General features: G+C 53.7%; 1 protein-coding gene across 1 annotated transcript; it reads right to left on the bottom strand.

The window, feature by feature from the left end:
- Positions 1 to 1,119: 1,119 nt before the first annotated feature.
- AP1M1 (adaptor related protein complex 1 subunit mu 1) lies at positions 1,120 to 24,596 on the bottom strand. The gene is made up of 12 exons (XM_084885977.1): positions 24,420 to 24,596; positions 18,009 to 18,165; positions 17,340 to 17,407; positions 15,407 to 15,537; positions 14,614 to 14,761; positions 11,124 to 11,250; positions 10,117 to 10,259; positions 9,621 to 9,692; positions 8,872 to 9,030; positions 2,620 to 2,745; positions 1,990 to 2,065; positions 1,120 to 1,866 (listed from the first exon to the last, which is right to left on the bottom strand). Exons 1-12 carry the CDS (start codon positions 24,459 to 24,461, stop codon positions 1,844 to 1,846), a joined length of 1,272 nt encoding a protein of 423 aa, XP_084742103.1. The 5' UTR covers positions 24,462 to 24,596; the 3' UTR covers positions 1,120 to 1,843.
- Positions 24,597 to 25,414: the final 818 nt, after the last annotated feature.

Below are 25,414 nucleotides of genomic sequence, written 5' to 3'. Positions count from 1 at the left end.
TCCCACCCACTGCCTAGCCCTTCAACTCTAATTCCTAGGCTCCCGAGAGAACCGGCTCTGGCTATTTCTTTGGCGCTTGGTTCGGGGTTTAGGCTCGTGCACATATCCCCTTGCTGTGCATTCACATTAGTCTATGCATTTCTGTGTTTATGGTGGGTGTGCCAGTAACACTGTCTCAAACATCGCGGGAGCAGAGGGTCTGCTCTGCACGTGGAGCCCTGGGAGCTCCGGAGGCTGGGCGTGGCCTCCAGGAGTGGCAGTGAGAATGGGAAGTGGAATCGGACCAGGCCCTCGGGCTTGCTGTGATGTGGGTGTGGGCAGTGAGGGGCGGGCAGAGCGGTGGCTCAGTGCGGGGCCTGAGCCCTGGGCCGGGCAGTGTTCCTTACTCCAAGTGGCCGGAATGCTAAGGAAGCACTCGGGCGATGTCCAGTAGGCCTGAAGGGGAGTGGGGTGGTACGGCAGGAGGAAGGAGCACAGCCCTTGAAACGGGTGGGGGCGGGGGCGGGAGCGGGGGAGGCCATCAGTGTTAGAGCAGCGGGCATGGGGGCAGGCGCCTGTGGTGCGAGGACGAGGCACTTGCTGCCCTGGCATCTGCCACATTTCCCTCTGAGGACCAGGCAGCCGGTCCTCTGTGGACCAGGCTTGAGTTCTCAAGCTCCAGTGCAAACACAAACCACCTGCACTCTGTTCACTGGTCTCCCGGGCCCTGTCCCGGACTCTACCTCAGCAGGTCAGGGTGGAGCCAGGAATCTGCATTTCTAGTGTGCTCCCAGGGGACACTGATGCTGCCGGGATGAGGCCCACACTGAGGGCACCAGGCCGAGGGGAGGGGGCAACAGGCCGAGGGGAGGGGGCAGACCGTTGGCAGTCTGAGGGCTGGGGGTCACAACAATCGCCCTGGATGAGAGGGAAAGAATTGCCTGTGCGCTATCAGGTGGTCCAGGGCAATGGCTCTGCTGTCCGCCAACGGCCCAGTCCCTCCTTCCTGGGGGCGGGCCAGAGGCGCTGGGAGCTGGTGACACACGCAAGGCCACACACAGGCTGACACGAACCCTGCCCTGCCCCTGGTGTCCCGGGCGGCATCTGCACCACAGTGCATTCGAGGGAAGGCAGACAGGGTTTAATTAATGAAATTTAATCTAATATGACACAAACACAGACAGGGGAGGGGTGGCCGAGCACAGGTGTGGATGACCTGTGTCCTCTGAGGCCAGGGGCTCCCTGCACCCCCTCCCCGCGGACAAACACTGATGTGGTGGAGCGACGGCCTGTGGCACAGGCGGCCCTGGGGAGGCACCTCACCGAAGCCTGCGGTCCAGGCCAGGAGCCCCAGGGGCCCAAGTGCTGGGCTCTGGCCCCGGTGGAGGATGCGCAGTGTGGAAGGAGGCCGGGGGCGGGCTCCTGTCCACTAAGTGCTGCTGAGAGCTTCGGGACGAGGAGCAGGAGGAGCAGAGAGCACGGTTCACGTAAACAGCAACGAGGACGAAGACAAAACCCCAGAGACACTCGGGAAACATGGCCGACAGGACGGCAGGCGGCCAGGACGTGCCCCGAGCAGCTGGGAGTTCCCAGGTGCCTGTGCCTGGGACGGCCGTGGCCTCTGGGGAAGACGGCTCCCTCCCCAGGCGGCCCCGGGCGAGCAGACGGCGCATCTGGAAGACGAGCCTCTTCCGGGGGAAGGGGCTTCGGAGACAAGTGTGAGACGGCAGAGCAGGTACGTCCGGAGGAGGAGGGGTCTCCTGGCAGAGCCGGGATGGTGGCCAGTGTCGGAGTGTCCTTCCGACGGGCTTGGCAGGCTTCCAGTGCTTCCCCAGGAGCCCCTGCACCAGGCTGGCACTGACCCTCACTGGGTCCGGAGCTGGTAATCTAGGGGATGGGAGGGAGGTGTCCATGATGCCGCCCCAGGGGCAGCCACCCCGGAGGCAGCTGCTCGGCCACTCGGGGCCCTCAGCCGGCACCCCCACCCTGGCGCACAGGGGCTGCACGTACCTCCATTCTGAGTGATGTAACGGACCCACGGCAAGGCCTGGTACCCGCTCTTCTCAATGATCTTCAGGTAGCGCACCTGGGGCACAGGGACCAGCCCTGAGCGTGCCATGCCGCCCTCTGCTGGTGACCCCTTACCACCCCCTGGGCCGGGTGGGGAGGTTGTGAGGAGTGAGTGGACAGAGGTGGAGGAAGGGGTGAAGGGCATTGGTCTGTTTGCAGTGCACTGAGGCTGAGCTTCTAGAAGATGCGGCAAAGAGCCAGGAAGTGTGCTCACAGTGTGGCTCCGGAGATTCCTGGAGAGGGTCCAGGGTTCTCCTCCCCGCAAAGCTTTCCCACGAGGTGCCAGGAAGACGGGCCCACAGGGACAAGTGTGTGGACACTAGAGGCTCAAACTCCCGTTCTGGGGCCGAATGCACCCTGGGCTTGGGCAGAGCACAGGGCAGGGCCGAGTAGACACACGGGCCTCTCTGTTGGGGCCGGGCTGCCCGTGCAGGAGGCAGAGCCGTGGCAACCTGGCAGGAACCCTTTCCTAAGCTGCTGTGATGTGTGTCCCCACACTCCTCTGGGCCTGAGCGCACTCTGGTCTCTGTCGCCCCGTCTGCTCTGGGCCCGGCGGCCCCGGGCACGTACCTGGATGCCGGAGGTAGTGAAGTAGGGGATCTCGAACTTGACACTGATCGGGGGCTTGCCCTCCTTGTCCTCAGCCTCCACGCTGGGCAGGCCAAAGTGGGCCCGCATCAGGTACTCCTTGCCGCCCTGGGGAAGCAGACAAGGGTGGGATGGTCAGGCCGCAGCCCCGGCACTGCTGTCTGAGCTCCTCCACAGGCTGCCAGCCTGGCCACCGAGCCCTCCCCGTGGGGCCAGCAGACACCTGGCACCCCAGCTCTTCCAACACATGCACCCTGTCCTCCAGGACTGCCCACCGCCTACTGGGCAGACTGGAGGCCATGATGGGCACGATGGCTGAATTCTAAGGATCAGGAGAAGTTTCACAGGCTCCCTGGAGAGACTAATCGCTTCGAGGCAAATGAGACCAAAGGGCCTGGGGAGGAAGAGGGAGAGCGCAGGTGCAGGCTGCGGGGATGGGAGTCTGAGTGAACACCCCGCCCGCGTCAGGAGGACACGGAGAGCAAGAGGGGACTGTGAGGGTGAGAAACGAGACGGGGGAGGTGACGGAAGTGAAAGGCCGTGGCTGGGGCTGCCTGAGGAGCTGCTCCCCACGGTGGCGGCTCCGGCCTCAGAGCTGAGCAGTGACACCAGGGACAGGGCTCAGAGCAGGGCCAGGAATGACTGGGACCCGAGCGAGTCCTGGCGAGAGGAGCAGGGGTCTTGGCGAGGAGTGCTGGCTGCCTGAGCTCCGTGCCTCTCAGCCAGAGCGGTGGGGAGCAGGGAGGAGCACGGGTCTCGTCTCAGTGGGACACGACCTTGAGCCCAGGGCTCTGGCAGCAGGAGCGGCTGCCAACCAGGGGGCTTCTGCCCCAGCCGAGGGGCTGTCCTTCCGCCTCAGAGCCAGGGCTCCCAGCGCCTCACTCACGCCTCCCTCCCTGGATGGAGTGGCCACTCTCCACTCACGGCCGCCAGGGCCAGCTTGAGAGCAGGGCAGTACTCCGCCTGACTCGGTGAATGTGCTACGACTCTGGAAAATGAGGGGAGAATAATGTGGGCGTGGCAACAGACACAGCAGGCAGAAAATCAATAACAAAATCAGCTCCATCAGCCTGTGGGTCAAACAATAACCAGAGCAAAAATCTGGGATGTTCAGGGCAAGAATTTCAGACCACAATCCTAGAAGCTGCAGCCCTCTGGACCACAGGGAAGACACATTAACTATGAGTATCTGTGAGCCCAGTGGCAGGACGGCTTCTGTAAAGCAGATGCTGCAGGAAATGCGATGGGAAGCAGAGCTTCCAGTGCTGCCGTCACAGCACAATGAGACTCTACCCTGGTAACAGGCCTGACCTCCTCTCAAGTGCACGTGGGACATTCATAAATTCTGAGCTCATACTGGCCCACAACAAACACTTCAACAAATTCTAAAAGTATAAACAATACAAATAACTCTCTGACCTCAATGTACCAAATGGAAATGGAGAAAATGGAAAACAAAAGGTCCTTCCATCTGGCAATTAAAAACCAACCAACCAAACAAGTAAACAAAAACCACAACTCGGCTCCACCTGATGACAGAATGTCTGGATAACAATGATATGAAATATAACAAGTCAGTTATACATCTGTGGCTAAATACATCAATGCAAATTTAAAAACAAAATAATTGAGTTAAAATATCTAACTCAGAAAATTATAGTTAGAAGAAAAAAGACTAAGAAATTAAAATGAAAGACTTACAAAATGGGAAAATATTAAAGCAAATAAATTAAAAAGCAAATCTGAAAAAAATAAACCACTAGGTAACCTTATCAAGGGAAAAAGAAGACACAAATATACAAAATAAGAAATGTAACTGTTATAAGAGAAGGGGGAAAAAGAACCACTTTCTATAACTTTGTATAGACAAATCTGAAAAGTTGGTTAATTTTTTAGGAAAATGTAATTTACCCGAACAGACTCCAACAGAAATTCTAAAAGGCCCAAATTCCATCCCAAGAGAAAAGTGGCAGACATCCAGATAGCCACACGGCTGAATCCTGCCCACTGTCTCAGACCAATCTCAAGGCTAACCAGGTCTGCAGCATAGAGAAGGGAGATAGGAAATTTATAAAATGGGTCTAACTCTGACACCTGATAGAGACTGCACCATAAACAAAAATCAATCTCAGATATGAATACCAATGCAAAAATCCTAACTACAACATTAACCAACAGAATTCAATGGCATATTAAAAAGAAAAGATACCACGATCAGTTGGAGCTTATCAGGATGTACAAATATGTCATTCAAGATCCACCCATTAGCAGATCTGAACTGAAGTGGACACTGACAAGCCAGCTGGCTAAATGCGATGCCCACTTGTGCTAAAACCACAGAACCAGGACTGGGTGAGTCTGCAGTCCCAGCTGCATTGAACTTGTAGGAGAAACCAGTGTCTCCAGTAGAGGGCAGAGGCCCTCTCCCCACCGCCACTTAAGGGCCCTGGAGACAGAAGCAATGAGATGCCAGAGCCATCAGATGGAAAAGAATAGGAGAGAAAGGAGAAAAACTGCATCTAGGTGCAAAAGGTATGAAAGGAGATCTGAAAACCCATGAGAATCACAAGAAAAGCTACCACAAATCAAAATCCAGTAAGGTCCCAGGAAATAGAATTGTCATACAAATATTAGTGACCTGTTAAAGACAGGATGGAAGAAAAGACCCATTTACCAAAACATTGGCTTAGAAATCATCCTAATGAGCCCGGCCAGTGTGGCTCAGTTGGCTGAGCGACGTCATCTCATGCGCCAAAAGGTCGCGGGTTCAATTCCTGGTCAGAGTGCATGCAGGAAGCAGCCAATCAACGTTTCTCCTTTCTCTCTCCCTCCCTCTCTCTTAAAAAATTTTTTTTCAATAAAAACATATTTTAAAATGTCATCTTAATGAGAAATGAGCAAAACTGTTGGTGAGTCCCAGAGACTCGGAGGGTGTGGAGTGTCCTGTGGCTTTTACCTGGCTCCAGACACAGACATATTCCCTCTGAGCAAACGCGTGGAGTGGTTCACAGTTCATTTGTGTGCCTTTCCACAAGTTATACTTCAATAAAAGGACTTTATAACAATGAGAAAGCCCACAGGAGGTACACAAAGCAAATGCTAAAACATCCTACAAGGCACAAAGGGGCCAGTGGGACAGAGCTACTGGAAAGGATAACACAGCCTCATAAAGCTGTTAATTATTCCCATTTAACTTAGAAACTTAGTACAAACAAGCAGGTTCCAAAATTTAAAAGGCAAACGAAACCATTGCTGGGAATCAGACAATCAATGGCGTGGGGGGGGGGCTGGCCCTCCCAGGTTAATACAGAATACAGCCCCACGTCACAATGTGGCCCCCGTGCAGGAGGACTCAGGAGACCTAATGCTGCCTGAAAATCTGATTTGTGATCAACATGGTGTTTTAACCACTGCGAAAACGATGGACTTTTAGTAAACGCTGGAGAGCCATTTGGAAAAGGTAAAACTGTGCCTCATCCCGCTTACCAGACCTTGTCCTGAAAGGACCTCAAATCTAAGGTGAAAGATGCCACTGGAGAGGCTCTAGAAGCAAGTGAGTGAACTACTCTTTCATCCTGTTTATGTGAGAGACTGTGTCTGCTCCAGGTTGGCAGGTGTCTGAAAGCTCCCCGGCTACTGCTGATGGAGCTTGGGAGCGGGTGCTGATGGGATGTCAACAGCACTAGGAGGGTGGGAACGGCCCGATAATATCTCAGATCTGTGTGCCTGTTGAGCCAGCAATTTCATTTCTGGCACCAACGCTGAAGCTAAACCAATAAACAAAAGACATAAGCCCAAGGTCAAGCCTCAGAGAGCCCCCCGAAAGCCAAAGACTGCCAACAGCCTAACGCCCTTCAGTGGGGAGGGGTGGGGTGAGAACAAAGACAGAATAAACGCCACTCAGTGGAACACTATGCAGCTCAGAAAAGAACAAGGAGGACCTGCTTCTGTAACCATCTCTCCTAAATGGTTAGGGGAAAAGCAGGAAAGAAAGGAGGAGAAGCAGTAACATACCCATTTACATTTGTTTCTTTGTACCAAAAGACACTTCGGAAGGTTAAATGCTTTTCCATAATGGGAAGAGAGATTTAGGGAAAAGGGATGGAAATGAGAATTCTGCACCTTTCTTCTCTCCCTTTCCTTTAAAAAAAAAAAAAAAAAAAGTAAACCCTCATCTGGCTTGTGTGGTTCAATGGTTGAGCCAGGAACCAATGGGTTACTGGTTTGATTCCCAGTTGGGGCACAAGCCCGGGTTGTGGGCTCAATTCTCAGGGGAGCGCGCAGAAGGCAGCCGAGCATGATGTTCCTCTCTCATCTGTGTTTCTCTCTTTCTCTATCCCTTCCTCTTTCTCTAAAAATCATTAAAAAGGTATTTTTAAAAAATAAAAAAGCCAACCCTGATTCAAACTGTACATTGAATTGGTGACGTGGAGGAATATAAGGCAGGGGAAGGATACGTAAACATGTATATATTAAATTTTTTTGCAGTTATTTTCCACTTGAAGTAATCCATCTGTGTGGTTTTCGCAACTTGATACACTGGTGAGATCATTTATTTGGCTTTTGATTTTTAGGAATCACCTTTTATCTTTCTCCATTCTTTGATTTAATTTTGTTTTATACTAATGAAAAACACTTTAATAGTTTCAAAGTCAAGTGAAAATTTCAAAGATTAGATTGAAACAAACCACAGCCTACAAAATAAGGTTCAGTCCACAATGACTGGCACCTAGCCCGTAGCCATGTCCTCTGCCTCCCCGAGAGCTAACCCTGTGATTTACCTTCTGATTTCTCCTCCCACTGTGTTTTGTGTTTTTTTTTAACGTAAGTGCTCTTTTGGACAGTGGAAACAGTTGACAATCTAGGATGGTTATTGCTCCTTCCATGGAATATTCTGTTGCTGACAAGACTGACCACCAAGAAGATAGTCAGTGACCTGGAAAATGCTTATGATACAAGACCGAGAACAAAGAACAAAGAACACCAGATTGTCTCGTCTCTACAAAGTCAAACAAAAACACACAGTCTTTTTCCTCCTTTCCCTCTATTTTCTTTAACATAATCCTATATAATAGAGCTAATATGCAAATGGTCATCACACCCTTGCACCAGGGCCGGGGGACCTGAGGCCATGACCCCACCTGGTGCCGGGCTGGGGGTCCTGAGGCCGCGTCCCCCGCCCTGGTGCTGGGCCAGGGACCTGAGGTTGCACCCCTCACCCAGCGGGGCTTGACGGGGGTGGGGCTGTTGAGTCTGGGTCTCATGTGATTTCAAGGCACATTCGGGTGGGTGGGGACTTGACTCTGGGTCCTGTGGCGTGCCCCAGACTCTGACAGGAGGGAGATTTTCATATACATTTTACTAATTTTCTATATCTCTGACACTTCTATTATAGAGAAAGAGCAAACAGCAATATTAAAATATTTCCTCTAATTAATTCCCTTTCAATGTGCATGAATTTCGTGCACCAGGCCACTAGTTAAATTATAGATTTGAGGAAAATTGTGATCATAAAAAAATTCAAGGCACTAGAATGACTGTATGCCCAGCTTCTTTAACTCAGCTGGGATTGTCCTCAAGCTCCACCGAGGTTCAGATAGAGGAGAGCGTGGGAAAGCCGTGACCAGCAGGAGCACACCCCTGCCTTCCATGCTCTCTAGGCGCTATCCCTGCACACCCAGACTCCAGTGCTCAGAATACTGTTCACATGCCAGGCAGCCGCGCCAGCATCAATAGCAGAGCGGGCACAGGGCATAGAGTGCTGCATGTTCCTGGAGCTGGATTCCCGAGACCCAGGCAGCTCTGGCCTCAAGGCAGCCTGTTCCCACCACAGTGCAGAGAGAAGGAGGAAAGGGAGGGAGGGAGGGAGGAAGGGAGAGAAGAAGGGAAAGAGGAAGGAAGGGAGGGAGGGAGGAAGGGAGGGAGAGAGGGAGGGAGGGAGGGAGGGAAGAGAGGGCTCTTTACTGATGCTGAAGAGGAAGGTGGTGAGGGGCCCACAAGGCTGAGCCAGCCTCTGAAAGCCAGCCTCTGCTTTCCCAGAGGCTCATTTTCCCTCCTTGTCCAGCCAGCTCCTCAGCTCCTCGCCCCCTCCGGACCCTCCAGAAGCTCCAGGTGGGGATCCTGGCCTGTGCCCTGTCCCAAGGTTTGGGGGTGCCCCACAGCTGCCAGGCCACAGGGAGCATGTGGAATGTGGGTGGAAGTCTGGAGGGGGCACCCGCTGAGAACAGAGCTTACTGGGAAGGACTTGATGGACCACACGATCTCGCTGTTCTCAGGGACCCACTTGACGCTCCCCACTGTTGTCTTGAACTTGGGCGAGTCGGCGTCATTGGGCACAGGGATGTGGATCTCCACATTGTTGGCTGTTGACCGCCGCTTGAATTGGCTCTTGGCCTGAAGAAGAGGCCCACATGGTCAAGGTTGTAAAAGGTGAAAGGGAGACGCCCAGCCTCCACCCACCCTGCACCCCTTGGCCTGGTCTATGGGACCCTCCACCAAGCTGACCCCAACCCCCTGAGAGTCCCCCTATGCTTGATTTTAAAAATTCAATTTCTACCTTCTTATTCTATTGGCCTTCAGGGCTCCCCATCCCTCCCTCTGTCCCAGCCCTGGCCTCCCGGGACCAGGTCTGTGACCCGCAGCTGGCCAGGGCTGGCCACTAAGTACAGGAGAGCTCGTCTGGCAGGCAGTAGCCTTCCTGGATGCCCGACATGCGGCCACTGACATGATGGCCATGCCCAGGTACTGGGCCCCATGTGTCTCCCCTGTGCCCCGGCCCACTCCCGAGTCTGAGCTCACAGTGAGGCAGCAAGGATGACAGCCACAGGCCTCGTTCCCTGGGATGGGGTCACTGAGCCCACGGCAGCCCCAGCCTCGTGTTCGAACTGCGCCAAAGGCCCTGGACAGGCCAGAGACACAGAAACACCCTCACCAGGAAGGACTGTCCCGTCCCCAGGCTGACTGTCCAGATGACAAACACCCACCTTGATCATGTACTCGATGCGGCTGTGGGAATGCTTCTCAATCACTGACTCGATCCATATCAAGGGCTTGACCTGTGGGGAGAGTGGAGGGCACTCACCGGCTGTTGTAGAAAACCCCGTTCCCTGAGGGGAGCGGGCCCAGGGAAGGATCGTCCACCAGGTGTGGGCGCGACACACGCTGCCCGGGGCCCTGGGAGAAGTCCGGCTGCACAGGTAAGCCAGGACAGAGACCCAGGTCTGGAGATGCAGAGACCTCATTGGGGGGGATTCCAGAAGGAGCAGTGATGCCATAGCAACCTGGCCCCTCCCAAAGTTTGGGTCTTCAAACACAGGGTCCCCGTGCCCAACCTGAGTGTCACCTCCTGGACACGAGCCTCGTCCTGGACAGGGACTGCTCCAACCACAGGAAGGAGACAGGACCCGCCCCCACGCTGGAGCCCCCACGCTGCTGCCCAAAGCTGAGAGCCAGCTCTGGGGAGAGGAGCCTGGCACTCACGTGGGTGTTGAGACGGTAGGACATGAGCTCGAACTCGCCGTCGGGCGGGATGAAGGAAATGGTGCGGTCATTCTCGAAGCGGGAGAGCCGCACGCACTGGTGGAACTTCACGTCCTCCAGCTCCACGGACTTGCTTTTGCCGCCTAAAGGGGGGAGGGGAAAGGACCCGAGGCCTCTGGGCACTCTCAGCAATGCTCCCACGGCCCGGGCCCACCCTGGCAGAGCAGAGCTGCCCCAAATCTGCGAGAGCATCTTGGGCCACGAACACCAAAAGGGACCTGGTTCTGAGACAACCCTCCACCCCACCCCCATCCCTCCTCACCCACATGGAGGCCCCCATTCACATCCCGACACTGGACTCATGATGAGGGCAGGGCTGGCTGGCCTGGTTCACACCACGTCACCAGGTAAGGTGGCTGCTTGGGATATGTTTGTTGAATGACTAACAAACCAGCTGTGTGTGTGTGTGTGTGTGTGTGTGTGTGTGTGATATGATGGCTCGGGGCTCCGAAGGCTCTGGCCCCATTGACCCAGTGGTTTCTGGAGTCCTGCGTTGGTTTCCCACCCCAGAGAGCTGTGTGGGTCAAATCCAGCCCCCAGAGGAGCTGCCCTGATGGGCATTCGAATGCCTGAGAGGCCCCGACCACTGCTGCTGTGAATGTGACTGACCAGGTGGGCACTGCTCCCGCTGCTGGGCCTGTGGCAACCGGGAGGTGGGTGATCCAGTTTGCAAACACAAAGCGCCAACAATCTGGACCCCTGAGGCTGCTCTGGCCCTGCCCCACACAGGAAGTTCCACTTCTAGGCCAGGTCCCTCCTATTAATTTATTGCGCATTAATTTTAGGTTATCATTAATTTTTTAGATTAATTTTCATAGCTGTCGTGTAAACGGTGTGAAAGTGTTTCCAGTGCTTGGGATCGCGTGTCCCTTCACTCGGTGACCTTCCCTTAGCTCTGACCAGAGCCCAGGACACAGCTCTGAGCACCGCCTGGGGCCGGTACTCACGGCCCGTGTTGTCGAAGAGGACCTTGTCGTTGAGGCCCAGGCGCAGCTCGGGCATGCCCGAGAGGAAGACCCGCATCTTGATGGAGCCCACGATCTCGCTGCGCAGGACGTTGCCGTTGGCACTGACCTGTGGGGGGTGGGGTGTGAGGGGAGGTCCCAGCTCGCCGGCCGCTGTCCCCCACCATGCTGCAGGACTCTCCCGCCACCTCCGTTCTCGATGCCCTTCTCCTGTCTCCTGAGCTGGGAGCCCCATCCGTCCCATCCAGCCCCCGTGCCAGGGTCCGTGAGGCAGACACTCTGGGTCTTACCCTCGAGGCCTTGGGCCACACAGCTCCTCCCTCATGGACAAGCCTGGGGTCCGGGCCTGGCATGCTGTCTCAGGCTCTCCCATGCGCCGTGCCCTCTCAGGAGCCCCAATGCCTCGGGGTAGACCTGGCAGCTCCTCCATGTGGGAGGCCACCAGGCTCACATCCCTGAGGGCTCGTTAAAGATGGAGCTCCCTGGGCTGCCCTGAAGTCTGACAACCACGGATCCAAAATAACAGAGGGAATCGGGGTTCACACGGATCGAACAGTGTCTGCACCAGGCGCCCTCCTGTACCCATCAACAGTGTGGGGCTGGGCTATGGCATGAGCAACCCTGTAACTCATATGCCAACCGGGAGGTATCTCCCTTCTTCATCCATCTATCTATCTATCTATCTATCTATCTATCTATCTATCTATCATCTATCTATCTATCTATCTATCTAGAGTGGAAGGGAGGGAGGGGGAGAGAGAAACATCAATGTGAGAGAGATACATCAATTGGTTGCCTCCCACATTGATTGGTTGCCTCCTGCATACCCAGACCTGAGCAGGGGATTAAACCTACAACCCAGGTACATGCCCTTGACTGGTAATTGAACTTGCAACCCTATGGTGTGTGGGCTGATGCTCTAACCACTGAATAACCAAGCAGGTCTGGAGCTAATCTCCTTGAGTCCGCTTTAGAGAAAAAGGACACTGAGACAAAGAGGGGGGAGTCATGTACCAAAGGAACAGAACAGAACAGCCACAGCCCTAACCACCACCCCAGAATGTCTGTCCCTCTGCACAAGGCCACACGGATACCAACAGCGAGTCTGAGGCACCAGGGCCACTCCTCCGAGGCGCCAGCCACACTCACATGGTGGAGGGCCCGAGCTGCCTGTCTCTGCAGAGGAGAGAAAATTCTGTCCTGTCTAATGAGTGTGCCAACAGCACCACATCCCCACACGAAAGCCTTTGCCTCTAACGCGAACAGACATGAGGTGCCGAGTGGCTGAAGACCGTGAGAAAGGCACCAAGCAGGACAGAAGGCCCTACCGGTTCTAGCTCCATCACCTCCATCCCTCACTATATCTGGCCACTCTGCCTCTCCTTGTCCTCGTCCCAGCAGGCAGCTCCCTGACCTCACAGGGCCCAGCAGCTGCCACCTCCCCGGCCTCTCGCCAGCCTGCCCGCCTGTCTCATCCCCTCTCCGGTGAGGGGCTACGCCGAGCTGCTCCCTGCCGGGTCGGCAGGGAGACTGCGCCTGAGGACAGAGGCTCTCAGCAAGCGCGGCAGATGTGGGTCCTCTCTTTGCAGGCTGGCTGGGAGCTACTCCCACCTGCCTCAACCCATGGCCCCCGTGCTCCCCATGACTGTGCCTGCCCCTCGGTCCCCTTCTCTGGGGGGCTGTTTCTCCTTGGGGCGGTGAGACTGCAGGGCCTTCTGTAACTAACCACAGGAAGTCATGATTGCTGGGAGGGAGGGCCAGGAAGTGGAGACAAAAAGCCACAAAGCCAGAGGCTAATCTTGGCCCTATGGGCGGCAATCACGACAAATTGCCCTTTCCAGCTGAGGTGTGACAGGTGGCCCAAAGCCAGTGGACAGAGATGTTTGCTGAGGGATCAGCTGCTGAGTGCTCCACTCCATCCAGATTTCCGGCATCTGGAGGCCAATGTTGACTCAGCTGCCAGATCTGCAAACACACTTAGGAATAAGGCATTCTAACGTGCCTAGATGTCCACACCTGCCTCTGTGCACGGAGGAACGGGGTTCTTCAGGCACAGCCCCCAAACGTACCCCCAGACCCTCTGAACGCTCAGGCTTTCCCACGCAGATCGTTATAAAGTGCTCTTGGGATTTGCTTTTCCTCTCAGAACCAGATGTTTTGTTTTCAATAAAATGTCAGACCAAGGTCTCAGGCAGGAGGGAACACAGTTATTAGCAAGGCTACCATCTTGCCCCTTGGCTTAAAAAGAAAGAAGGCAGCCTGGCTGGTGTGGCTCAGAGGTTGAGCGTCGACCTATGAACCAGGTCATGGATGGATTTCTGGTCAGAGCACATGCCCAGGCTGTGGGCTCAATCCCCAGTAGATCAATGATTCTCTCTCATCACTGATGTTTCTTTCTCTCTCTCCTTCTCCTTTCCTCTCTGAAATCAATAAAAAAATAATTTGTTTTTTGTAAGAGAGAAGGAAGGTAAGTACAGTCATATTAAGTCTGCTGGGAGCACCTCTTTGGGAAGCTCTCTCAACAATGCCACATCTGGGAACTCAACCTTCAGAAATCATGCCCAGGTCAGGGAGATGCCCAAAATGCCCATCTGAGGATGCGGAGCACGCTCATTTCTCCACTGTCTGTCACAACCAGAATGGGTGTACCTGAGTGAGCCAATGACGCCTGGCCCAGTCAGCACGGACACCCAAGCAGCAGAGGCGGGACAATCTCCGGTGAGGAGACAGGCAGCGTGCATGTGAGGAGGAGCTGGCTTGCATTCTTTCTCTGTCACCAAATTCAACTACAAAACCTGGGCACTAGGCACTGGCAACTACGCGGGAAGACTGGGAAGTTCAGCAGGAGAACCAGGGGCAGCCAAGAAGGAGCAGTGCCCCTGCCCCATGGAAGTGGGAGGAGCCTGGAAGGAGAAGTGAGCCCCACCAGGGTGCAGGCTGAGCTCTCGGAAACCTCCAGCTTTGCCTCAAGGGAATTTCCTGCCACTCACTTCCCCCACTTCTGCTCTCTCATGTCCCAGGCCCCAGGCAATGCAATGTGGCTGCTATTCCAAGAGGTGGGGCAAGCCCAGGATTCAGGCTCAGGCGCAGACAGTGTGACAGTTCGGGGACCTAGAGCCCAGAATAAAAAAGGGAAGCCCCAGGCTGCTAGAAAGTAGCAGGCAGATATATCTGTAGAATCAAGTCACAAAGGATGTCAACAAATTCTTAAGTGAGGTGGGCTTTCTGATTATGGAGCCTTCACTTTCTAACTTTATTCTTCTTTTCTAAAACAACATCCATCTCTTTATTCTAAGTAAGAACAAAAGCTCACGAAGATAAAACAAGCTCATGTTGCAATGAGTAGCCCCAACTGAATCCTGCTGATCATACAGAACCTAACTATTTCTCAGGACTTTGCTAATTTTAAAAGTCTAGTAGCTTTTACAGCAATCATGGAGAAGACAACATTTTAAAAAATAAAGAAGCCTACCAGGAGGTTGACAGATTCGATGACGTCCAAGAACACCTCGTTCTTCCGGTACTTGATGCCCTCGGACCGCCAGGACACAGCGTTGGTGACGGTGGCGGGGGGCCGCGGGGCGCCCGTCTCCAGCTTGTGGCCTTCCTGAGTGATGTACCTGTGAGACCGCGCTCAGTGTTAGGCAGTCAAGCACCCACATTCTTAAAAACAGCCCCTCGCAGGCTCTGGTTTCATCTGTGGCTGTTTAATTCAGGAATATCTTAAATTTCAAAAAGCCCAAAAAACTCATTACCATGAGCACTGAACATTCATTTGGGGCGGGGCGGGGCGGGGGGGGGGGGGGGGTGGTTTGAAGGAAACAGCGGTGGTGAGGAAAATCACTACTGGGTGCAGAGGGGCATTAACCTCCTGGTCAAGTAACCTGGGGACCAACAGGTATGAGACATGGGCAAGTTACATGGCTTCTCTGAGAGTCCTTCTGCTCCCTGGTACAATGGGAGACAGTGCCTCTGATTGTGAATGGAGTGGATGCTAAGTGCTCACACAAGTGCTTAATCCACAGTGGCCATTATTTGAAGAGCAGAATTCCGGAAAAGGAGATATTTTATCATAGCCTCCTTCGTGACAGGAAAAAACAGACAGGTGACTGACACCTAACAACCAAGCAGTTAGTGCACCTTTGTGGGTGGAATATAAAGACCCAGCAACAGGAAAATGCACATCCTATGCAGGGCTGCTGCACGGGAGAGGATCCCAAACTGCCCACTGCCGTGACCCCCAGGCCCCCACCCTTCCTACTCACTCCTGCAGAATCTTGCTGTCCGTGGTCTGGGGGTAGCCAAAGTCCATGAGCTCATCCAGCAGCTCGTAGATGATGACAAAGTTGTCGCGGATGCTCTCCTCCTCCAGCTCCTTGAAGTACTCTGAGAACACCTATGATGTTGGCAGTGGGGGCAGGCAAATGGGTGAGGGAAGGACGAGGAAATATATTTGCCTTTCACACCAAGACCCAGAGATAAAAACCCTTTTGTGCCCACAGCTGCACTTGACCACTTTCTAGGCTTGGCAACATACTACAGACTAGACCTTTGGCTCAGGGAGTGAGGGCAGCACTGTGGCTACCTGAGAGGCGGGAGCCAGGCTAGGGGATGCAGGCCCTCAGAGGCCTGGTCAGAAGCCCCACATCTGCATCCCTGCGGCCCCTTCCCAGCTTCTCTTTAGTCCTCACTGAAACTGTCGTCCTTGGCCTCTGAGTCAGAGGTGACTCAAGTGAGAGGCAAGAGCCACTGGGGACAGAACAAGCGATGCTTCTGGATTCTTCTGGCCTCCCTGAGTTTCCAGTCTGTATAGCTGTGCAGGCAGATACATCCTCTCCGTTTCAGCAGGAAGCTATAAGGCTCAAGGAAGGACTGCCCAGGGGAAATGTTTCATTAGCAACAACACCAAAGCAGAGAGAACTGCCAGACCCTCCAGGTAGTGGAACTTCCTCCTTCCCACTTCCCCGTTCCCAGGCCTTGCTTGCACAGCACCACCACTCAGGAATGAAAGCCCACTCCTTGCTCTCCCCCCACACCGCGTGCCCTCACTGTCAGACTGGCACTGCGCCTGAAGGCGTAGCACACGTGGCTCCTGAGCTAGCTGCACCTGGTACCACTGGAGGTATGAACGCTTTCCTGGGCCCACCCCAGGTCTCCTGGGTCCCACTCTCCACTTTCTCACCCCAAACCCCAGCTTCAGCCTGGCCCCTCCATTTCTCCTCTACAAGCTGCAGTGATCTCCTCACTGGCCCCCCTGCTGCCCTCACATTCTTTCTCTACAGCAGCCAGAGATTGATCATCTTTTTTATTTTTTTTTTATTTTATTGATTTTTTTACAGAGCGGAAAGGAGAGGGATAGAGTTAGAAACATCGATGAGAATCATCGATCAGCTGCCTCTTGCACACCCTCTTCTGGGGATGTGCCCACAACCAAGGTACATGCCCTTGCCAGAATCGAACCCGGGACCTTTCAGTCTGCAAGCTGACGCTCTATCCACTGAGCCAAACCAGTTTCGGCCAGAGATTGATCATCTTAACTTAGATCAGTCTGAACAGTCTTCGCTTAAAGCCCTCCCAGCATCTCTCATCACACTTGGAATGAAATCTAAACTCACCAGGCCTGTATGCCTCTCCACACCCCAGTGTGGTCTAGCCCTAACAACTTTGCTGACCTCAGCGCGACTTTGTCCCTCATTCCCTATGTCCTGGGCACGCTGGCTTGCCTGATGCTCCCTGCCCGCACCACGTGCACACCTGCCCCAGGGCGTTTGCACGTGCCACTCTCTCTGCCTCCCCATCTCGCTGTCAGCCTGGGCCTGGCGTGTCAGCTCTCTCCATGGCGGGCCTCTGCTGTGAGAGCCCTGAGGAGATTCTGAGCAGAGCTTGGCTCTGCCCTTCTCCCAATTACCTCACCTCTCCAACCCCTAACTCTCAGCCGGCTAGCCTCTACCGTTCCACAGCCAGCTGGGGGCATACTTGTTCCTCCGGGCTAGGGGGCACCCCTGCCCTGAGCCTCACCTTCTCCTGTTCACTTTCCTCACCAGGAGGGGCGGGGGAGGGGGGGGGAAGAGTGGGGTTAACTAAGGCGACGAATCCCATACATGGGGCAGCTGGAGCTGCCCTATAGCTCTCGAATGGCTGGTATGGGGTGGATCAGGGTGACCCACAGCCCTCTGTGGTCCCTGTGGCTCGACTCACCTGCACCACCTTATAGAGGAAAGAGAACACCAGTGACACGCACGCATTCTTCTTGGAAGTGGCGACCACTGCATGACAGCTGTGGTTAAGGAGCATTCACAAGCCTAAGCTGTCACCTCACAGATCCGGGGGCTTGGAGCCTCCCTGAGCCGTGCCCTAGCTGTTCACTTCTCCTCACATTTAAGGTGAGGTCCTGTGAGACCCCGAAGTATGCACCCTGCTGACTCCTCCCACACATCCCTTCCCCATCGTCCAACCGCCCGAGTGCCGCCCGCCCCCCCCCCCCCCCCACCAGCTTCTGGAATGAGCCCTGCTTCCTTGCAGAGCCTTCGCTCAGGCCTAGTGCTCCTCGAGTCTGACTACTCCTCTGGCTGGCAGGTGCCTTGCCTGCCTGCAGGTCTCCTCCAGAATGCCACCTCCTCAGGGAAGTCTTCCTGATCCCCAGATCAGGTGAGGTCCCATCACACCCCCTCTTCTAACAGCCATCACCCTTGTCATTGTGTGTTCTCTGCCCATCTCCCCAGGCAGCAGGGAGCTGCAGGAAGGCTGTGCCTGGGCACTCTGGGCCGTGCCAGGGCAGGCGCTGGCAGCTCTGCTGTATGCGTGAGCACACAGGTGCATACACACATGCCCACAAAGGATCCCCCAGGAGCTCCTGCAGAGGGATACAGTACAGGTTGTTGTGCTTGATCCACATGAAGCGGACGCCCCCATGGGCCAGGATGGGCGACAGCATCCCCTCCTCCTCCTTCTCCATCAGGATGGGCATGAAGTGCTCCACTTCCGACATGTCCACGTCACCGCGATAGTTCCGGCAGATGAGCACCTGGCAGGGCGGAGGGAGAGAAGACACTCAATTCGAGTGCCTGGGGCAGGGGGAGAAATGCCAGCTTCCCCCCTCAGGGGGCCCCATCACGCTCCATCCATCAAAGAGCACAGGCTGGAGGCCATCTGATCACCTACCCCAGGGAATTCCTCCAGGAGAGTGTTTCCCAAGTGAACTTCTACAGGGACCAGCAGGGTGTCTGCAGGGGAGGGTGGAAGGCGATGTGGGGGCAAGGGCCCAGGACTGAACTGCTTGGATGACACCAGGTTTAACAATATTCCCTAGACTCTCACTGCAGACCTTCTCAGAGCCTTTCCTGTGCTAATTCACCCTGCTCTTCTGCCTGGGTCAGGGTACCTGTGTGGGGGACACTGTTGAGTGCTCACATCTACCGGAACCCAACCACCCTTCCCACCCCATTCCGTAGCCTGAAGAGGAGAAGCCCTCCTCCTGGCATCTCTTTCATAGCCTGTGGGTTTAGATATGTCCTCACCCACTACTGATGGGGACAAAGAATAGAACCACCATTTCAGTAAAGCTTGGCAGGTTCTCACAAAGCTAAACCAGCTTGTGACCCAGCTATTCCTCTCTTATGTTTTTACACAAGAGAAATTAAACCATACTGTCCATGTGAAGATTCAGAAGCGAATGTTCACGCAACTTTATTTCAAATGGACCCAGGCTGGAGATAATGTTAATGTCGTTCAACATGTGAACAGGGACACAAACCATATCCATCCACACCATGGGACACTCCTCAGCCATGAAAAGGAGTGAAATGACACATGCAACAGCATGAAGGAACCTCAGGATGACTGGGCCGTGTGAAAGAAACCAGCAAGTGGAAAATACTTATTTGTACACGAAAACAGTAGGTAAACACCTATACTCATTTCCTCCTACAACCACATCAAAATTACAACTAAAGTACAGAAAAACCATCATTCAGAACTGCCTGAAAGCAGCAAGAGAAAAGCAGTTAGTTACCTACAAAGGAGCGCCCATATGACTGTCAGCTGATTTCTCAACAGAAACTTTGCAGGCCAGAAGGGAGTGGCAAGAAATATTCAAAATGATGAACAGCAAGGACCTTCAACCAAGATTACTCTAGCCAGCAAAGCTATCATTTAGAATTGAAGGTCAGATAAAGAGCTTCCCAGACAAGAAAAAGCTACAGGAGTTCATCGCCACCAAACCAATACTACATGAAATGTTGAAAGATATTCTTTTTTTTTTTTTTAATATATTTTATTGAATTTTTACAGAGAGAAAGAGAGAGGGATAGAGAGTTAGAAACATCGATGAGAGAGAAGCATCGATCAGCTGCCTCTTGCACACCTCCTACTGGGGATGTGCCTGCAACCAAGGTATATAACCTTGACCGGAATCGAACCCGGGACCTTTCGGTCCGCAGGCTCTATCCACTGAGCCAAACCGGTTTTGGCGAAAGATAGTCTTTAAGAAGAGAAAGAGAAGATGGGAGGAGGAGGAGGAGGAAGAAGAAGAGGAAGAGGAAGAGGAGGAGGAAGAGGAGACAGGTAAAAAAGATGAACAATAAAATGGCAATACATACATATCTATCAACAATTGAATCTAAGAATCAAAATAAACAAAGAAGAAATCTAATGAATAAAATAAACTGATGAATAAAATAGAATCAGAGGCATGGAAACATGGAACAGACTAATGAATCTCAGAGGGAAGAAGGGTGAGGGTGGGGGTGGGAAGAGATTAAACAAAGATCTTATATGCATATATACATTACTTATGGACACAGACAATAGGGTAGTGAAGGCCTGGGGCAGGAACCAGGTGGAGGAGGACAATGAGGGGGGAAAAAGGGGACATCTATAATACTCTCAATAATAAAGATTTTTTAAAATGAAAAATAAAAAATTTATATGTACCAAAAAAAAAAAAAAAAAGTGGAAACCAGCAAATACATGGCATATCCTGCACGATTCCCCTTTTATAAAATCCTGGGAAACAGGCTGGACTAAAGGGGTATGAGGAATCTTTTGGGGGCGACAGAATGTGTGTTTATGGCTCCGAGGGTATATACAATGCCTGACTCTTCAACTTCTGGGCTTTAAATAAGCCAGTTTGTTACATGTAAGTTACACCCCCCTGAAGGAATAAAAAGGAGGTGAGGCTTCGGAGAGTCCACCTAGAGCCGCTGCCACTCTCCTGGGCTCACGAGGACAGCCAACTGCAAAACTCAGAAATGCGCTGAGATCATCACTGAGCTGACCAACCTGGGAACTGCCCGCCTCAGACCCTGAGGTTACATAACATACATCATTGTCTTTATCGTTTCAAGCCAGAGGGGTGAGGGAGAAAACCTCCCTTTCCTAGTTTCTCTTTCCTGGCCTGTGGGCAAGTCTCAGGCCTCTTAGGGACCCAGCAACCAGTGGGTGAGATTGTGGGCGCCCGGACCAAGCTAAGGGACTCCAGTGTACTCCCTCAGACGCTCCTTGCCAAGAGTGTATACTGCCTCCTACACTGCCCCGCCGTGAGGGAGAACTGTTATTTTTTTTAGAGATTGCTGTGCCATGACCTTATCTTGGATTAGATGCAGTCTATGCAGGAGAGGTGGTGCTACCTGCCTGAGGTCACACAACAAGCAAAGCTGAGTCAGGACTCTAGCCCCATTTCTCAGTCCCTGCAGGCCCACTTCTGCTTGCTAAGCACATTGTTTTTCTGAGCTTCCCAAGGCTACTTTCCTCCCCAGACAACCAAACTTTGGGATCTAGCATGAGCCCTGGCCCCCAGAGTGCTCAGAGAGAGGAGGGGCAGCTTATTTGCTCCCCCTCTTCAGGGATGAACAGAGGTCTGCTCACTCAACAAGCACATGCCATGTGTCCTTCTAGGTGGCCGAGTGCTGGGCCTAGGCACATACATGACCAAGACAAACAGTCCCTACACTGGATACTTGCTTGGGGGAACTGAGGGCATTCCTGAGGATCTGACCTTCAAACTGACGTCTGAGGGGACGGGCAGGACATAAGCAGAGGAACCAGTGTGGCTGAGGCCATGGTGTAGAGGACACAGCCCATGGGGGGACCTGGGAGCACTGGTTAGGTGGAGTAAGGATAACCTCTAAGTTGGATGCCAAATAAGAAAACAAAGGGAGGAGAAGGCACCACTGAGGTGAGAATCTCCTACCCCGGCTGTTGCTCTTAACCCATAATTCCTTCCCCATAAAGAACGAGAAGGGTCTTCTTTTTTTTGGAAGGGGGGGGGGGATTTTTATGAGTTTATTTGAGCCAAATTGATGACATGACTAAAAGATCTCAAATGCTCCACGGGTCTTCTTAAACAGAAGTCAGACTTGGTCTTTCCTCTGCTGAAACTTTTACACACCCTCCAAGAAGTCAGACTTGGTCTCTGAGCAATCCACACCTGCTCCTGCCTCAGGGCCTTTGCACATGCAGTTCCCTCAGCCCAGAATGCCCTGGCCTGGCTCTTCTCCTTTCTCAAGTAGGTGGCACCTTCTCCAAGAAATCCATCCTGCTTGCTCTGGTTGAAAAATCATATCCCATCCCTCTTTACGCCCAGGCTGAGTTTACCTTCACTGCCCACATCTCAGCTGCATTTATGTGTCCTCATTTATTGCCTGTCGCTCTACCAAAGTCCAACACTCCCCGAGAACAGCGACCACTTCCAACTCGTCCATGGCTGTGTCCCTCCATCCAGATCAGAGCCTGGCCCACGTAGCTGCTCAGTACGTGTCTGTGCAGTGAACGTGGAGGTGAGAAAAAGGAGGCCAGGATAGTGCCCAGATCTCTGATGTGGACAGGCCCATGGAGGCAGCGTCACTCACTGAGATGGAGAGAGAGCAGGTCATTTTGGGAAATGCCGAGTTTGCACTTGCTGTGGGACCTCCATGGTGTCCCACAGGTCAGTGTGTCTCCAGATAAGTGCTCTGGAGGACGGTACAAATTTGAGAGGCATTGGCACAATGACATAAATCAAAGCCAGCCCAAGAGGACAGTCAGAGAGGCACAGCTAGGCCCAAGGGGAGGGCAGGAGAGAAAGGGCCGGCAGCCAGTGAGAGAAACAGGAGGGAAACAGAGTACAGCAACCTGGAGGCCAGCGGAAGCCTGCTGACGAGTGAGTGGCAGTGGTGTCAGAGCTGCAGAGAAGCAAGAAAGATAAGGGCAGAGAAGAGCTGCGGAGCGCTCTGTTAGCTAAGTATGGCCATGCTGGTTTCCTTCGGGACCAGAGGCTCTGGCTGGCAGACAGATGTGTGGTTGTGAACTTCTTGGTATGCCATGACCTTATTTTGGATTAAATGCAGTCTATGCAGGAGGCAAACTTTCAAAACTTGCAGTTGGTGGAGTGTGGGAAAATAAATGACGGATGGCTGCTAAGGATGGGAGGGAAGCCCATGGCTGCCTTGAGAGCTTCCACAAGGCAGGACTGACCACGCTTCTCCTGAGCTATAATCCCCTCACCGTGGCTCCTCCCTCGTGAGATCAAAACGGTCCCCTCTGGCCCCCTTTTCTGTCTGGACATCATCAACACTCAGAGCCCTCCTCGTGCCAAACTCCACCCACTAGCATTAAAAATTTCGGCTGCTCCTCACCACTGAAACCCGCTGCAATGCCTTCTTGTCCACCTGACTGTACCCTGGTCACCTCTCTAGCTCCTCCTGGAAGCACCATAACTCTCTCCAGCCAAACTTGAGGTTGGGTAACTGCATGACCTAGGGCCTTGGCCAGGCCCTGATGGCTACCTGGCTGTGACCATGTGGATCCGTGTGTTTCCCCTGCCAGACCTCAGGCCCATGTTGGCTGGTATGGACTGTGGGCCCAGAGTGGTGAAGGCACTTGCCCAAGGTCACACCCCAGAGCAGCAGAGCTTTGACCAGAGCCCTAACCGCACAGTCACGGTGAGATGGCTAGCACAGTGCCTGGTGTATGTTAGGTTCTGCTGAAATGTTTGCTGAGGGAACAAGTGAGCTGTGACAGGCAGCCTGTGCAACCTCTGGGGACACGGGGCCAAGGTGGAAGCAAGAACTGTTGCTGCCAGGGACTTAGGAACCCACCTGGCACCTACCTAGCCCTGGCGAGCCTTGTGTCTTTCCTTGCCTCTAAGAAGGCCTGGGAAGGAAGTCCCGCACTGGGAATCACTGGCTGTTGACTCTGGGTAGCATCCAAGGCAGACAACCCACTCAAGGAACTCTGGGAAGGAGCTGGGGTGAGGAGTGGGGCAGGAAGCAGCAGCCACTTCAGCGTCCCTCCTCCCTGCTTCTAAGCTAACTCCTGCCTGCCCCACCTAGGCTGGACACACACAGTTGTCTCGCTGATCAGTGTGGGACGTCAAGTTTAATGTTGCTGGACCTGTTCTTGGTGCTCCTCCTTTAAGCAACTTTTGCAGATACCCCTGGGCAAGGCACCTGGGTCCTAGTTATGTCCAACTCCTCCACCTTCCCGCCGGATCTGTCATTCCCTCCAGGAAGCCCTCCCTTACCCCAGCCCCGGCTGAGTCTCCCTATTACATCCTCACCGCAGCACTACTGCCATTTATATTTATTTGTGCTTTTAGAGATCCGTGTCGCTCTCCCCCAGGCTGTGAGCTCCAGAAGGGCGGCCCCTGATTCTGATTTTGCTCACTCAGGGCAGCCCAAGGCTTAGCACGCTGCCTGGCACCTAGGGAGGTGCTCCTCCAATTATCAGCTGAATGAACAGATGGTTCTGGGTTCAACTCCTACACCTGCCACTCCTTTGTGACCAGCGTGACCTCGGTTGGTTCGCGGAACATCTCCGTGCCTCAGTTTTTTCCTTCTGTGAAAGGGGTCTCCCGCCACCCACCCACTTCACCCAACCCTGGTAACTGAATGTCACCACGAACGTTAAAAAGTTCATACAGGGACTAGCACAGAGAAACAGCCGGATAAGACAAGCTGCCGCACGCCTAGAGGGCGGGACTGGCCCGAGGGCACACCGGCCGCGACACGCCTCCCCACCTCCGGCCCCGGGTCGCGCAGCTGCTGGGCTCCTGGCTCCACAGCAGGCGGCGGTTCAAGCTCCCTGCGGCCCCTTCCGAGGCCTGAGCCCCCGCCCACAGGGGAAGCAGGGTCGGGCAGATTGGCTATTATATTGGTTATATAACTGGGTGAGACCTACTGGTTTCTTTGCTTAAGGCCAGGGTGGGTCCCCTGGCCCATTACCCAGTTAACAGGGTGGGTCCCCAGGGGCGAGGAACTCTCCGGTTGCTTGGCAACAGGGAGGGTGGGGAGCCCTCCGTACCTTGCCCTTCAAGTCCAACACGTAGACGGCACTGGCGGACATGGCGGTTGCGTGAAGCCTCGGCAGTGGCCGAGGGCGGCGGCGACGGCAAGAACTGCCGGGCGTTGAGTAGGGCCGGGCACACCCTGCGACAGTTCGACTCCACTTCCGGTCCTGGGAGCCGCGCGCGGACCGTTATGTCCGGTAGGGGGAGGAGTTGCCAGGAACGCACAGGCGCAAGGCGCAGTGTGCGCAGGCGCAGTACGCTAGATGAGACCTTATTTCACGCTCCCACCTAAAGCGTCCCGGAAGTGACACCTAGAAGGGCGGGGCCGGGCGGAGCCAACTGATTCTGGCACACTCGAGCTGCTGTGGAAGACTTGGCCACTGGAAACTGCATCCTGTGGGCTGTTAGGTGAGAGATCCCCCCGATGGATCGAGCCACCTGGGGACCAGCCCTATGGAACACCTATTCTGATGGGGGAGTCTAGAAACAAATATACTGTATATGCAGTCACCAACTAGATACACATTAATGGGGAGGTGGTGGTACTTGAAAAGAGGGCAAACAAATCCTGAATAGCAATCAAGCCTAACAGTCACTACCTGACACCTGTTAGTGTCAGCATTAGTCAGTGAACAAGAATGTCTGATTATTGCCTGGAATGATCTGAAAAACCACACCCCATTGCATCTGGTTGAAAGCAGTTTTTATTTCTGTAGTTAGTGGCCACTGATGGGTAATGCAAATTGTGACTCCTGATTAGTCAATTGAATTGTATCTCGTTTGCTTTTATGAACATTTGGGCTTGGAAAAAGACTTGCATTCTGTGCCAAACAGACCATCATATTGCCTTTGGGATCCCAATCCTGCAGTATTAGAACCATTTACTTGCACACTGCCTGCCTCTCAATTTTTTAATCCTTTACCTGAGGCTATGTTTTTACTGAATTTTTAGAGAAGGGAGAGAGACACATTGAAGTGAGAAATATTTATCGGTTGCTACACTCCGCTC

Source organism: Pipistrellus hanaki (genome assembly GCF_964339955.1).
Source record: "Pipistrellus hanaki genome assembly, chromosome: 5".
Taxonomy (NCBI): domain Eukaryota; kingdom Metazoa; phylum Chordata; class Mammalia; order Chiroptera; family Vespertilionidae; genus Pipistrellus; species Pipistrellus hanaki.
This window is presented reverse-complemented; position numbering and strand designations above follow the sequence as displayed.

What these genes read in the sequence shown, in the direction of transcription:
- AP1M1 (XM_084885977.1), bottom strand. Translation starts at nt 24,461, where the DNA reads ATGTCCGCCAGTGCCGTCTACGTGTTGGACTTGAAGGGCAAG. An exon ending in GACAGCAAGATTCTGCAGGA is followed by an intron (nt 14,762 to 15,406) that starts GTGAGTAGGAAG and finishes GCGGTCTCACAG; the next exon opens with GTACATCACTCAGGAAGGCC. An exon ending in GCATCGAGTACATGATCAAG is followed by an intron (nt 9,031 to 9,620) that starts GTGGGTGTTTGT and finishes CCTCTTCTTCAG; the next exon opens with GCCAAGAGCCAATTCAAGCG.